The 14,853-nt window shown below is 54.2% G+C and overlaps 2 protein-coding genes across 2 annotated transcripts; both read left to right on the top strand.

Moving 5' to 3' along the window:
- The first annotated feature begins 1,645 nt into the window (after positions 1 to 1,645).
- mpnd (MPN domain containing) lies at positions 1,646 to 11,042 on the top strand. The gene is made up of 13 exons (XM_041230130.1): positions 1,646 to 2,349; positions 3,112 to 3,296; positions 3,604 to 3,825; positions 4,013 to 4,112; positions 4,244 to 4,328; positions 4,483 to 4,579; positions 4,679 to 4,751; positions 6,044 to 6,120; positions 6,210 to 6,378; positions 6,509 to 6,579; positions 9,495 to 9,584; positions 10,380 to 10,472; positions 10,789 to 11,042. Exons 1-13 carry the CDS (start codon positions 2,346 to 2,348, stop codon positions 10,876 to 10,878), a joined length of 1,356 nt encoding a protein of 451 aa, XP_041086064.1. The 5' UTR covers positions 1,646 to 2,345; the 3' UTR covers positions 10,879 to 11,042.
- On the top strand, positions 10,904 to 14,092 carry LOC121300538 (collagen alpha-1(IX) chain-like). The gene is made up of 3 exons (XM_041229107.1): positions 10,904 to 10,933; positions 12,678 to 13,657; positions 13,806 to 14,092. The coding sequence occupies exons 1-3, from the start codon at positions 10,904 to 10,906 to the stop codon at positions 13,822 to 13,824; spliced, it is 1,029 nt and encodes a 342-aa protein (XP_041085041.1). The 3' UTR covers positions 13,825 to 14,092.
- The last annotated feature ends 761 nt before the right edge of the window (positions 14,093 to 14,853 follow it).

The following is a 14,853-nucleotide window of genomic DNA, read 5'->3' as shown; positions in this document are numbered from 1 at the left end:
CTCTCTATCAGCAGTGAGAGCGCGTGTCTCTCTGTCAGCAGTGAGAGCGCAGCGTGTCTCTCTGTCAGCAGTGAGAGCGCAGCGTGTCTCTCTATCAGCAGTGAGAGCGCAGCGTGTCTCTCTGTCAGCAGTGAGAGCGCAGCGTGTCTCTCTATCAGCAGTGAGAGCGCAGCGTGTCTCTCTATCAGCAGTGAGAGCGCAGCGTGTCTCTCTGTCAGCAGTGAGAGCGCAGCGTGTCTCTCTATCAGCAGTGAGAGCGCAGCGTGTCTCTCTGTCAGCAGTGAGAGCGCAGCGTGTCTCTCTGTCAGCAGTGAGAGCGCAGCGTGTCTCTCTGTCAGCAGTGAGAGCGCAGCGTGTCTCTCTATCAGCAGTGAGAGCGCAGCGTGTCTCTCTGTCAGCAGTGAGAGCGCAGCGTGTCTCTCTATCAGCAGTGAGAGCGAGCGTGTCTCTCTATCAGCAGTGAGAGCGCAGCGTGTCTCTCTATCAGCAGTGAGAGCGCAGCGTGTCTCTCTATCAGCAGTGAGAGCGCAGCGTGTCTCTCTATCAGCAGTGAGAGCGCAGCGTGTCTCTCTATCAGCAGTGAGAGCGCAGCGTGTCTCTCTATCAGCAGTGAGAGCGCAGCGTGTCTCTCTATCAGCAGTGAGAGCGCAGCCTGTCTCTCTATCAGCAGTGAGAGCGCAGCCTGTCTCTCTATCAGCAGTGAGAGCGCAGCCTGTCTCTCTATCAGCAGTGAGAGCGCAGCGTGTCTCTCTATCAGCAGTGAGAGCGCAGCCTGTCTCTCTATCAGCAGTGAGAGCGCAGCCTGTCTCTCTATCAGCAGTGAGAGCGCAGTCTCTCTATCAGCAGTGAGAGCGCAGCCTGTCTCTCTATCAGCAGTGAGAGCGCAGCGTGTCTCTCTATCAGCAGTGAGAGCGCAGCAGTTGTCTCTCTATCAGCAGTGAGAGCGCAGCGTGTCTCTCTATCAGCAGTGAGAGCGCAGCGTGTCTCTCTATCAGCAGTGAGAGCGCAGCCTGTCTCTCTATCAGCAGTGAGAGCGCAGCGTGTCTCTCTATCAGCAGTGAGAGCGCAGCGTGTCTCTATCAGCAGTGAGAGCGCAGCCTGTCTCTCTATCAGCAGTGAGAGCGCAGCAGCATGTCTCAGTCAGCAGTGAGAGCGCAGCGTGTCTCTCTATCAGCAGTGAGAGCGCAGCGTGTCTCTATCAGCAGTGAGAGCGCAGCCTGTCTCTCTATCAGCAGTGAGAGTGCAGCGTGTCTCTCTATCAGCAGTGAGAGCGCAGCGTGTCTCTCTATCAGCAGTGAGAGCGCAGCCTGTCTCTCTATCAGCAGTGAGAGCGCAGCTCAATGCGCACCGCATTCCCGTGAACGCCCACAGCGCAAACGTGTGTTTGAACAGATAATCACGAATAAACCCAGATAGAAGCGGCGGAGTCTGGCTTTCGCAACTTTGCCAACACGAGCCAGCAAGTCGAGTGTTTTTTGCCTGAGTTGCTTGAGCTGATCTTTTTCATTGGCTCACAATAACCCACAGATCCGCTCAGCCTCTGCTCCTCAGAAGCTGCCCGCAGGTATATGAGCGGAGCGGGGCCGCTGTCAAGATACAGCGAGCTCTGCGGGGGGAACACGTGGTGCTGGAGGGTGGATCACGTGTGGGGAACAGGGAAGCCAAACAGCTGCACTGTGAGAGCGTGTCTGCTCGTGTCTGTGTGACAAAGAGCCGCTCGGTGCGACAATGCACTTTTCCACTGACACGGGAGTCGCCGGGGAGGCGGGGGGACGTGTGTGTAATGCGGGATAGAGACAGATGAAATCGCGGGTTTAAAAAAAAAAAAGCACCTTTAAGATCGCATGAACCAAACCCCAGATAAGCAATTTAAAAAAGGCAAATAATTCACCTCCGCATGTCTTGATCAATGCGAGTCGGAAGCGGGTATTGTTTGTGTCACAAGAGCGAAAGCACAACTTCCTCACTGTCCCGGTAATGTCAGACAGGAGCAGACTGCTGACTAACTACCTACCTGCAAGATTACAATAGGGACGAGTCACAAACACGAAGACACACACGCCGCTGAACTCGCACTGAGAGAGACCGGAGTTCAACAAAACGCAGGAAGCGCAAGAGACAGCGAGGCGGACAGTGATGAGGGAGGCAGCGAGAGGGGAGGAGAATTGACAAGCCACAACAAACAGCCGACAGACGAGACGCCTTCATTTTTCTTTTTTGAACATTAACCGTCTGTAAAAAATAAATCAATCAAGACATACCTTGAACAAAGAGCCCCTTTCATCCACCGGAGAGACGCGCCGACTTGCACCGAGAAAGCGAGGGGACCCAGAGGCTGTCCGAGAATGGGTGAGACTGTCCTGGCTCTGCAAATATTCATCCTCACATTCAGTAAAGTTGGACCAGGCCTTGTTGTTGCTCTTTGCTGTACCTGTGCCCTGATATCGGTATTTATGAGGAAAAAAAAAACAAACATTTTAATGTAAATAAAACAACTTTATCAGGTATTTATTCTGAAAACAACAACGTTTGTTACAACAATTAAAAAAAAAAAACGACTGTCAAAATAATGTTTATTAAATAAAACGTACACGTAACATTGTATTACTGGGCATTTTGATTCATGTGCCGATGTGTTGGTTTGTCTGTTTCGCTGACTGACAAACATTCGTGTTATTTATTAATGTTATTTTTGAGTCACATTTGGAAAATGACGGTTGTTTTTAAAAAATATTTGGAATATTGTGCAGGCGGGCGCGTGTAACCAAGCACCTGCACCTCTGACGCGCCCCGCTTCCCTCTGTCCCGTTTGGGTTTTTAAACGTTTAAGTGGCTGTGAATACGCGGGTTAAAGCGAAAGGGAGACCGTGGATCCGCGGTGAGGGATGAAGTCGACGAGGAGCTGGCCCCTCCTGTCAGCCTGTCCCGGGGGGGGGCTGCGGTGTCACACAATCAACCAGCGATTCATTTACATTGTGTGCACAGGCTGCCTCCACAGCCCCTGGTTAGCACTAGTGCCGGACTCCCTTACCCAGGAGGGTAATCCAGGATTAGCGCTGATAGGGTCTGTGGATCCTCCTCCTCACCCCCTCCTCTCCCTCCCTCCCCCAGGGTCCGAGCCAGCGCTGGAGGAGGAGGATCTGAGCCCCGCGGAGGACCCCGATGCTGACCCCCTGGAGGGGAGGGTCCCGGCGGGGAGGGGGGCTGTGCTGACCCGGAGAGGGATCACCCTGAGAGTTCTGCTGAAGGACGGGCTGATCGAGCCGGGGGACGCAGTGCTGTCCATCCACTACCTGGTACTGAACCCCAACCCTGACTGTACCCCAGTACTGACTGTACCCCTAAAACTGACTGTACCCCCAATACTGACTGTACCCCAATACTGATTGTACCCCTAAAACTGATTGTACCCCTAAAACTGACTGCACCCCCAACACTGAATATACCCCCGACACTGACTGTACTCCTAAAACTGACTGTACCCCTAAAACTGACTGTACCCCAATACTGACTATCCTGTTCATCACTGTCCTCCCCACTACACTATTGTTCTCTGCTGATGCAAATTGTTTCAACACCTGGTAACTACAGCCTCCCCCCCAGGGTAAGAGGTTTGTGGGGGACCTGCTGTGCGACGGTAAGATCCGCTGGGTGGAGACGGGCCAGCTCTTCAACTCCCCGAGCGCCTGGGCCACGCACTGCAAGAAGCTCATCAACCCGGCCAAGAAGTCTGGCTGCGGCTGGGCCTCTGTCAAGTACCGCGGGCAGAAGCTGGTGCAGTACAAGACCAGCTGGCTGCACAAGTACCAGCCTGCAGCTGAGACGGTGAGGGGAGGGGAGGGGAGGGGAGGGGGGAGATGGGGGAGGAGAGGAGAGGAGAGGAGAGGAGAGGAGAGGAGGAGAGAAGGGAGGTATAACCTGTCAGTACAGATGGCTGTCTGTCCTGCTGACCCTGCCCAGTGCGGTGTGTCTGTCTCTGTGTCTAACCCAGCCCCTCTGCCTTGCCCTTCAGGGCCTGGTGAGCGAGGGAGAGGAGGAGGAGCTGGGAGAGGAGGAGGAGGAGGAGGAAGAGGGGAGCAGGAAGACTGGGAACAAGAGCCAGCTGGAGACAGGTAACAGAGGAGAGGCTGCTGCCAGATCAGGTCTCCCCCCAAACAAGAGCTGGGAGCAGAGAGGCGAGGCTGCTGCCAGATCAGGTCCCTCTTGGAGCCAGTCTCTGACGTGTCACCTGTCTGTGTTGCAGAGAGCAGCCCCCCGGAGAAGAGAGGAGAGAGGAAGGAGTGTGTGCCAGTGAGGTACCATACACTGGGGAGCAGAGACTCGGGCAGGTGAGAAGGGGAGGGAGAGAGAGGGAGAGGGGAGGGGGGGAATGTGCCTGTAAGGTAGCTCCATTTCTGGCAGTAGATTGCAACTCCTTGCCCTATTGAAGCAGTCCTGTCCAGTGCACTGTACCTCAGTGCTGCCCCCTGCTGTGTGTTGCAGGGACCCACACACCCTGGTGGAGCTCACTGCCTTCTCCGCGATCAACAGGTTCCAGCCCTTCAACGTGGCCGTGTCCAGCAACGTGCTGCTGCTGCTGGTGAGAGAGACCGGGGGTGTGCTGGGTATACTGGGAGTGGACTAACAAGAGCTCAAATAAAGCCTGGAGATCCTTTAACTGTCTCTCTCCGTCTCTCAGGATTTCCACTGTCACCTGACACGCAGCGAGGTTGTGGGGTACCTGGGGGGTCGCTGGGACACGAACACACAGCGTGAGTGCTGACCTTGTGTGTGTGAGTGTCTGTGTGTGAGAGAGAGTGTCTATGTGCGAGTGTCTGTGTGTGAGCGAGTGTCTGTGTGTGAGAGAGAGTGTCTGTGTGTGGGAGTGTCTGTGTGTGAGAGAGTCTCTGTGTGAGAGTGTGTGTGAGAGAGTGTCTGTGTGTGAGAGAGTGTCTGTGTGAGAGTGTGTGTGTGTGTGAGAGAGTGTCTGTGTGAGAGTGTCTGTGTGTGAGTGTCTGTGTGTGAGAGAGAGTGTCTGTGTGTGGGAGTGTGTGTGTGTGAGAGTGTCTGTGTGTGAATGTGTCTGTGTGTGAGAGTGTCTGTGTGAGAGTGTCTGTGTGTGAGTGTGTCTGTGTGAGAGTGTCTATGTGTGAGAGTGTGTGTGAGAGTGTGTGTGTGTGTGAGAGAGTGTCTGTGTGTGAGTGTCTGTGTGTGAGAGCGAGTGTCTGTGAGAGAGTGTCTGTGTGTGAATGTGTCTGTGTGAGAGTGTGTGTGTGAGAGTGTGTGTGAGAGAGTGTCTGTGTGTGAATGTGTGTGTGTGTGTGTGTGAGTGTCTGTGTGTGTGAGAGTGTGTGTGTGTGTGAGAGTGTCTGTGTGTGAGAGAGAGTGTCTGTGTGTGAGAGTGTCTGTGTGTGGGAGTGTCTGTGTGTGAGAGAGAGTGTCTGTGTGTGAGAGTGTCTGTGTGTGAGTGTCTGTGTGTGAGAGAGAGTGTCTGTGTGTGAGAGAGAGTGTCTGTGTGTGGGAGTGTCTGTGTGGGAGTGTCTGTGTGTGAGAGAGAGTGTCTGTGTGTGAGTGTCTGTGTGTGAGCGAGTGTCTGTGTGTGAGAGAGAGTGTCTATGTGCGAGTGTCTGTGTGTGAGTGAGAGTCTGTGTGTGAGAGAGAGTGTCTGTGTGTGAGAGTGTCTGTGTGTGAGAGAGTGTCTGTGTGTGAGAGTGTCTGTGTGTGAGAGAGAGTGTGTGAGTCGAGAGTGTCTGTGTGTGAGTGTCTGTCCTCTCACCCAGAGACACGACTCTGTGTCACAGTGTCTCGAGTGTGTGTCTGTGTGTGTGTGAGTGTCTGAGTGTGTGTGTGTGTGTGTGTGTGTGTGAGAGTGTCTGTGTGTGAGAGAGAGTGTCTGTGTGTGAGAGTGTCTGTGTGTGAGAGAGAGTGTCTGTGTGTGTGTGTGTCTGTGTGTGAGAGAGAGTGTCTGTGTGTGGGAGTGTCTGTGTGTGAGAGAGTGTCTGTGTGTGAGAGTGTCTGTCTCTGTGTGTGTCTCATCCCTCTCTCCTCTCTCCTCTCTCCTCAGTTCTCACTGTGCTCCGTGCGTTCCCGTGTCGCTCGCGGCTCGCTGACAGAGACTCCGCCCCCGCCGTGGAGGAGGAGGTACCATTGATGACGTCATCGCCGGGGGGGAGGGTGTGAGGGGGGCGTGTCTCTGCAGGTCAGCTGACTCTCCTCTCCTTTCCCCTCAGATCTGTCAGAACCTGTTCATGCGTGGCCTCTCATTGGTGGGCTGGTACCACAGCCACCCCTTCAGCCCCCCCCACCCCTCCCTGCAGGACATCGACTCCCAGATGGACTACCAGCTGAAACTACAGGGCTCCAGCAACGGCTTCCAGCCCTGCCTGGGGCTACTGTGCGGTGAGAGACAGAGACACTGAGACAGAGAGACACACGCACAGACACACACACACACACACACACACACACACACACACACACACACACACAGTGCTCTCTCCTCTCACTCGTTCTTCCTGTCTCTCCACAGGACCCTACTCGCTGGGGAACCAGGGCCTGCAGTCCAAGATCACCCCCTTCTGTGTGGTGCCGCCCCCGGAGGTCAGTGCACCCTAACCCCGATCGCTCCCCTGTGTCTCCCTCTCTCAATTACACTAACCCCAGTCCCTCCCCTGTGTGTCTCCCTCTCTCAATTACACTAACCCCAGTCCCTCCCTTGTGTGTCTCCCTCTCTTAATTACACTAACCCCAGTCCCTCCCCTGTGTGTCTCCCTCTCTCAATTACACTAACCCCAGTCCCTCCCCTGTGCCTCTGTCTCTCAATTACACTAACCCTGATCCCTCCCTCTCTCAATTACACTAACCCCAACCCCTCCCTCTCTCAATTACACTAACCCCAACCCCTCCCCTGTGTCTCCCTCTCTCAATTACACTAACCCCGGTCCCTCCCCTGTGTGTCTCCCTCTCTCAATTACACTAACCCTAATCCCTCCCCTGTGTGCCTCCCTCTCTCAATTACACTAACCTCAGTCCCTCCCCTGTGTGCCTCCCTCTCTCAATTACACTAACCCCGATCCCTCCCCTGTGCCTCTCTCTCTCAATTACACTAACCCCAATCCCTACCTCTCTCAATTATACTAACCCCGATCCCTCCCCTGTGCCTCTCTCTCTCAATTACACTAACCCCAATCCCTCCCTCTCTCAATTATACTAACCCCGTTCCCTCCCCTGTGCCTCTCTCTCTCAATTACACTAACCCTGATCCCTCCCTCTCTCAATTACACTAACCCCAACCCCTCCCTCTCTCAGTTACACTAACCCCAGTCCCTCCCGTGTGCCTCCCTCAATTACACTAACCCAGATCCCTCCCTCTCTCAATTACACTAACCCCAACCCCTCCCCTGTGCCTCTCTCTCTCAATTACACTAACCCCAATCCCTCCCTCTCTCACTTACACTAACCCCAACCCCTCCCCTGTCTCTCTCTCTCAATTACACTAACCCCAACCCCTCCCCTGTGCCTCCCTCTCTCAATTACACTAACCCCAGTCCCTCCCCTGTGCCTCTCTCTCTCAATTACACTAACCCCAATCCCTCCCTCTCTCACTTACACTAACCCCAACCCCTCCCTCTCTCAATTACACTAACCCCAGTCCCTCCCCTGTGTTTCTCCCTCTCTCAATTACACTAACCCCAGTCCCTCCCCTCCCTCTCTCAATTACACTAACCCCAACCCCTCCCTCTCTCAATTACACTAACCCCAACCCCTCCCCTGTGTGTCTCCCTCTCTCAATTACACTAACCCCAGTCCCTCCCCTGTGTTTCTCCCTCTCTCAATTACACTAACCCCAATCCCTCCCCTGTGTGCCTCCCTCTCTCAATTACACTAACCTCAGTCCCTCCCCTGTGTGCCTCCCTCTCTCAATTACACTAACCACAGTCCCTCCCCTGTGCCTCTCTCTCTCAATTACACTAACCCCGATCCCTACCTCTCTCAATTATACTAACCCCGATCCCTCCCCTGTGCCTGTGCCTCTCTCTCTCAATTACACTAACCCTGATCCCTCCCCCCTCCCTCTCTCAGTTACACTAACCCCAGTCCCTCCCCTGTGTGCCTCCCTCTCTCAATTACACTAACCCCGATCCCTCCCTCTCTCAATTAAACTAACCCCAACCCCTCCCCTGTGTCTCCCTCTCTCAATTACACTAACCCCTGATCCCTCCCTCTCTCACTTACACTAACCCCAGTCCCTCCCCTGTGCCTCTCTCTCTCAATTACACTAACCCCAATCCCTCCCTCCCTCTCTCACTTACACTAACCCCAACCCCTCCCCTGTGCCTCTCTCTCTCAATTACACTAACCCCAATCCCTCCCTCTCTCACTTACACTAACCCCAACCCCTCCCCTGTGCCTCTCTCTCTCAATTACACTAACCCTGATCCCTCCCTCTCTCAATTACACTAACCCCAACCCCTCCCTCTCTCAGTTACACTAACCCCAACCCCTCCCCTGTGTCTCCCTCTCTCAATTACACTAACCCCAATCCCTCCCGTCCTCTCTCTCTCAATTACACTAACCCCAACCCCTCCCCTGTGCCTCTCTCTCTCAATTACACTAACCCCAACCCCTCCCCTGTGCCTCTCTCTCTCAATTACACTAACCCCAACCCCTCCCCTGTGCCTCTCTCTCTCAATTACACTAACCCTGATCCCTCCCTCTCTCAATTACACTAACCCCAACCCCTCCCCTGTCCCTCCCTCTCTCAATTACACTAACCCCAATCCCTCCCCTGTGCCTCTCTCTCTCAATTACACTAACCCCAACCCCTCCCCTGTGCCTCTCTCTCTCAATTACACTAACCCCAACCCCTCCCTCTCTCAATTACACTAACCCCAACCCCTCCCTCTCTCAATTACACTAACCCCAACCCCTCCCTCTCTCACTTACACTAACCCCAACCCCTCCCTCTCTCAATTACACTAACCCCAACCCCTCCCTCTCTCAGTTACACTAACCCCAACCCCTCCCCTGTGCCTCTCTCTCTCAATTACACTAACCCCAATCCCTCCCGTGTCTCTCTCTCTGTTACACTAACCCCAACCCCTCCCGTGCCTCTCTCTCTCAATTACACTAACCCCAACCCCTCCCGTGTCTCTCTCTCTGTTACACTAACCCCAACCCCTCCCGTGTCTCTCTCTCTCAGTTACACTAACCCCAACCCCTCCCGTGTCTCTCTCTCTCAATTACACTAACCCCAACCCCTCCCCTGTGCCTCTCTCTCTCAATTACACTAACCCCAACCCCTCCCGTGTCTCTCTCTCTGTTACACTAACCCCAACCCCTCCCGTGTCTCTCTCTCTCAGTTACACTAACCCCAACCCCTCCCGTGTCTCTCTCTCTCAATTACACTAACCCCAACCCCTCCCTCTCTCAATTATACTAACCCCGATCCCTCCCCTGTGCCTCTCTCTCTCAATTACACTAACCCCAACCCCTCCCGTGTCTCTCTCTCTCAGCATCGCCCCAATGACTATGGGATCCCGGTGGAGGTGGAGGTGAGCTCTGTGCAGGATGCCTTCCTGACCAGCGATGTGCTGCACGAGATGGTAAACCTTCACACACACCGACATGCAGATACACCCAGAAACACAGAGACCCTCACACACTCACAGAGATACACCCAGACACCCAGAGACCCTCACACACGCCAAGATACACACAGAGACCCTCACACACTCACACAGATACACCCAGAAAGACAGAGACCCTCACACACGCCAAGATACACCCAGAAACACAAAGACCCTCACACACACGCCAAGATACACCCAGAAACACAGAGACCCTCACACACACCCAGACACACAGAGACCCTCACACACTCACACAGATACACCCAGAAACAGAGACCCTCACACACACCCTGACACACAGAGATGCTCACACACACACCAAGATACACAGACCCTCACACACACCCAGACACACAGAGACCCTCACACACACGCCAAGATACACACAGAGACCTTCACACACTCACACAGATACACCCAGAAACAGAGACCCTCACACACACCCAGACACAGAGACCCTCACACACACCAAGATCCACAGAGACCCTCACACACACCCAGACACAGAGACCCTCACACACACACCAAGATACACACAGAGACCCTCACACACACACTGATACACCCAGATACATAGAGACCCTCACACATACATCTGCATTAAAATTTTACTTTAAGTCCACAAATAAATAGAATTACACCAGTGAGGTGTGTTTTCTCATGTGCAATAAGAAAGTCCCATGTTGTGCAATTGATGTGAGCAAGGCTGTCTCTCCTCGTCTCTGATTGGCTCCCCCTTGACTCTCCTTCTCTCCGATTGGTGCTCAGATGCTGCTGGTGGAGTTCTACAAGTCGGCCCCTGACCTTGTGCGTTTCACAGAGCCGTGGAATCAGGAGATCACGTTCCTGGACAAGCTCAAGGTGCTCCTCCCAGCTCAGGCTGTTTCATTTACTACAGTTATTAAAACAGACAAACCCTCTGTGCCGCGATTTAGCTCGGTCAGCCCAGCTCAGGGAAATAACTGAAGTCTCCCATTGAGCAGCAGCAGTTTGAGCTGTCGTTATGAGCTTCCTGTGCAAAGGGTGCAGAGCCCTGCTGTGTCTGTAGCTCACCCTGAGAGCCAGACCAGCTACATTAAACCTGGTCGTTTGAAAAGCTCCATTGGACTATTGCTTCACTGCTGCAGTCTGCACTGTGCTGACCCTGTCCCCTGTCCCCTGTCCCGTCCCCGTGCAGGGCTCTCTGAATGGCCACGCCCCGAAGGACCAGGCCTACAGCCAGATCCTGGAGTACGTGTACAACCAGCTGCTGACTGGCCAGGGCTAGAGAAGGCAGCAGACTGACCCGAGGAATGGACAGGACCCCCGAACCCCCACTCTGTGCGAGAGCTCTGCCCTGCCTCTGAACCTCATCCACTCAGCCACGGCAAGCCACTCAACCAGGGGGAAAGAAAATAGTCTGAAACATGAATTAAAATATTGAATGTGAAATCCAGCTCCTGCGTCGAGTGTTTCCGTGGGAACTGACGAGGAGTAATCCCACTTTAACACTGAGCTAGTGAGCTAGCTGTCTGTCTGTCACCTATATTTACACTGGAAATGAGAGGTTTGTAACAGCAGGGCTGTGGAATGGAAAGAGGACATCAATCCCAGTAAACAGCCGTCCAGCCAGAGAGGTTCATACACAATCAATACAGGAGACAGGGCAGTGACACTCTCACACAAACAATACAGGAGACAGGGCAGAGACGCTACCCCATAATCAATACAGGAGACAGGGCAGAGACGCTCCCCCACAATCAATACAGGAGACAGGGCAGAGACGCTCTCACACAATCAATACAGGAGACAGGGCAGAGACGCTCCCCCACAATCAATACAGGAGACAGGGCAGAGACGCTCCCCCACAATCAATACAGGAGACAGGGCAGAGACACTCTCACACAATCAATACAGGAGACAGGGCAGAGACGCTCCCCCACAATCAATACAGGAGACAGGGCAGAGACGACTCAGAGACCATCCCCCACAATCAATACAGGAGACAGGGCAGAGACGCTCTCGCACAATCAATACAGGAGACAGGGCAGAGACACTCTCACACAATCAATACAGGAGACAGGGCAGAGACGCTCTCACACAATCAATACAGGAGACAGGGCAGAGACACTCTCACACAATCAATACAGGAGACAGGGCAGAGACGCTCCCCCACAATCAATACAGGAGACAGGGCAGAGACACTCCCACACAATCAATACAGGAGACAGGGCAGAGACGCTCCCACACAATCAATACAGGAGACAGGGCAGAGACGCTCCCCCACAATCAATACAGGAGACAGGGCAGAGACACACAATCAATACAGGAGACAGGGCAGAGACGCTCCCACACAATCAATACAGGAGACAGGGCAGAGACGCTCCCCCACAATCAATACAGGAGACAGGGCAGAGACGCTCTCACACAATCAATACAGGAGACAGGGCAGAGACGCTCTCACACAATCAATACAGGAGACAGGGCAGAGACACTCCCCCACAATCAATACAGGAGACAGGGCAGAGACGCTCCCCCACAATCAATACAGGAGACAGGGCAGAGACGCTCTCACACAATCAATATAGGAGACAGGGCAGAGACAAGCCCCAGCACAGTGATGGGGCTGTCCTCTTCACAGTCCATGCTGTCAAACACGCAGTCCAATAAAACTGCACAAAATGGGGAGTGTTCTTACATTTTATTTCAAGTTTGAAAAAAACAAAAATAATGAATTTACCCGACAGAAAAAAAAGAAGATCTGTTAAACTTTACACTAATACTAAATTATAACATCATAATAATAACAATAATACACAGCTCTGGAGCCTTCCTCATCGTTCCCTCTTGAATGTTTTTGTACTGAACTGGTTTACACTACAGTGTCATTCCAGAACGCTCCTGAAAAGATTACATTTCTACATGCAGGGTTAATCTGTAAAAAAGATACAATTTATTATTATTACTATTATTTGAATAAGTAACAGAATAATAGTTTCTGTAATATCAAAAGATAGACTCTCTTAGTATTAACTGAGATAAAGAATCCCTTCAGATCAGGGTCACTTCCTGGTTTCCAATTCCTAGACACTTCTAAAGGAACTGATTAAACGGGAATGGGAATTGAGGCAACCTGGCTTCCGATTTCATCTGCGACGATCTCATTCCCAGACACAGGGAGAGAGGTGGGTCCCAGCGTGCTGGGGGGCTGGGGGAGCGCTCGAAGCAGATCTCATTCCCAGACACAGGGAGAGAGGTGGGTCCCAGCGTGCCGGGGGGCTGGGGGAGCGCTCGAAGCAGATCTCATTCCCAGACACAGGGAGAGAGGTGGGTCCCAGCGTGCCGGGGGGCTGGGGGAGCGCTCGAAGCAGATCTCATTCCCAGACACAGGGAGAGAGGTGGGTCCCAGCGTGCCGGGGGGCTGGGGGAGCGCTCGAAGCAGATCTCATTCCCAGACACAGGGAGAGAGGTGGGTCCCAGCGTGCCGGGGGGCTGGGGGAGCGCTCGAAGCAGATCTCATTCCCAGACACAGGGAGAGAGGTGGGTCCCAGCGTGCCGGGGGGCTGGGGGAGCGCTCGGAAGCAGATCTCATTCCCAGACACAGGGAGAGAGGTGGGTCCCAGCGTGCCGGGGGGCTGGGGGAGCGCTCGGAGCAGATCTCATTCCCAGACACAGGGAGAGAGGTGGGTCCCAGCGTGCCGGGGGGCTGGGGGAGCGCTCGAAGCAGATCTCATTCCCAGACACAGGGAGAGAGGTGGGTCCCAGCGTGCCGGGGGGCTGGGGGAGCGCTCGGAGCAGATCTCATTCCCAGACACAGGGAGAGAGGTGGGTCCCAGCGTGCCGGGGGGCTGGGGGAGCGCTCGAAGCAGATCTCATTCCCAGACACAGGGAGAGAGGTGGGTCCCAGCGTGCCGGGGGGCTGGGGGAGCGCTCGAAGCAGATCTCATTCCCAGACACAGGGAGAGAGGTGGGTCCCAGCGTGCCGGGGGGCTGGGGGAGCGCTCGAAGCAGATCTCATTCCCAGACACAGGGAGAGAGGTGGGTCCCAGCGTGCCGGGGGGCTGGGGGCGCTCGAAGCAGATCTCATTCCCAGACACACAGAGAGAGGTGGGTCCCAGCGTGCCGGGGGGCTGGGGGAGCGCTCGGGGGTCGAAGCAGATCTCATTCCCAGACACAGGGAGAGAGGTGGGTCCCAGCGTGCCGGGGGGGCTGGAGGAGCGCTCAGGTGCAATGAAAGACAGACGGGCACTGCCGTGTACGGTAGCCTGCGATTATAATAAACACTGTTTTAATACCTCAGTGTGCGTTCCTAAGAGACGGCACTGCGTTGAGAAGGGGACGGGACAGGGGTAATCTAGAGACTCGCGAGCAGTGGGCTTGGGGCACCACCAGCAGTACAACCCATTGAGAATACAGTGAGGGAAGGAGCAGAGACACACACAGAGGCAGACAGGCACGCACGCACACACGCACACACAGGCAGACAGGTACGCACGCACACACACACAGAGGCAGACAGGCATGCACCCACACACACACACACACACAGGCAGACAGGCACACGCAGAGGCACACAGGCACGCACGCACACACAGAGGCAGACAGGTACGCACGCACACACAGAGGCAGACAGGTACGGCAGACATTACGCACAGGCACTCACACACACAACACACACACACACAGAGGCAGACAGGTACGCACGCACACACAGAGGCAGACAGGTACGCACGCACACATACACACACAGGCAGACAGGTACGCACACACACACAGAGGCGGACAGGTACGCACGCACACACAAACAAACATCACCCAGAATCATTGACTTCAGAAAAGAAATGGAACACATTTAAGAATTCAATGACAAACGATTGGATTCGTTTTTCTTTTGAAACACACAGGAAAGGGCTTACAGTGGAAACCCTGTGATTGAATGTGTTGTGTTTCCCTCTCGGGGGTTTTTGGTCTGCACACAGATACAGCCCCGAGCTGCTAGCTTGCAAGCCTCGAGCCCCTTCTCTCCTGCTCCAGGAAGTCTGGACACAGCCTGCCACACAGTGGAACAGCGATTCAGTTGTAGCAGATTGCATTTTTGCATTTCTGTTGTTTAGATGTGATCTCGCATTAGGAAGAGATGTTGAGGGCATGCTGGGTAAGCAGCGCAAGGGGGGGGGGGGGGGTCAGTCCTCCCCCCCCCCCCCCCCCCCCCCCCCCCCCAAATAAAGCAGAGATGGGGGTACCTTCCTTCCTCTCGGTCCTA

This window comes from Polyodon spathula, chromosome 26 (genome assembly GCF_017654505.1).
Source record: "Polyodon spathula isolate WHYD16114869_AA chromosome 26, ASM1765450v1, whole genome shotgun sequence".
NCBI lineage: Eukaryota > Metazoa > Chordata > Actinopteri > Acipenseriformes > Polyodontidae > Polyodon > Polyodon spathula.
The sequence above is the reverse complement of the archived record's forward strand: the minus strand, read 5'-3'. Positions and strand labels throughout refer to the sequence as shown.

Bases quoted from the DNA above. Each gene is read 5' to 3' on its own strand.
- mpnd (XM_041230130.1), top strand. The intron at 3,826-4,012 runs GTGAGGGGAGGG...CTTGCCCTTCAG, and splicing joins ACCAGCCTGCAGCTGAGACG to GGCCTGGTGAGCGAGGGAGA. The intron at 4,580-4,678 runs GTGAGAGAGACC...TCCGTCTCTCAG, and splicing joins GCAACGTGCTGCTGCTGCTG to GATTTCCACTGTCACCTGAC.
- LOC121300538 (XM_041229107.1), top strand. From the start codon at position 10,904: ATGGACAGGACCCCCGAACCCCCACTCTGT. The intron at 10,934-12,677 runs GCGAGAGCTCTG...TCCAATTCCTAG, and splicing joins CCCCCGAACCCCCACTCTGT to ACACTTCTAAAGGAACTGAT.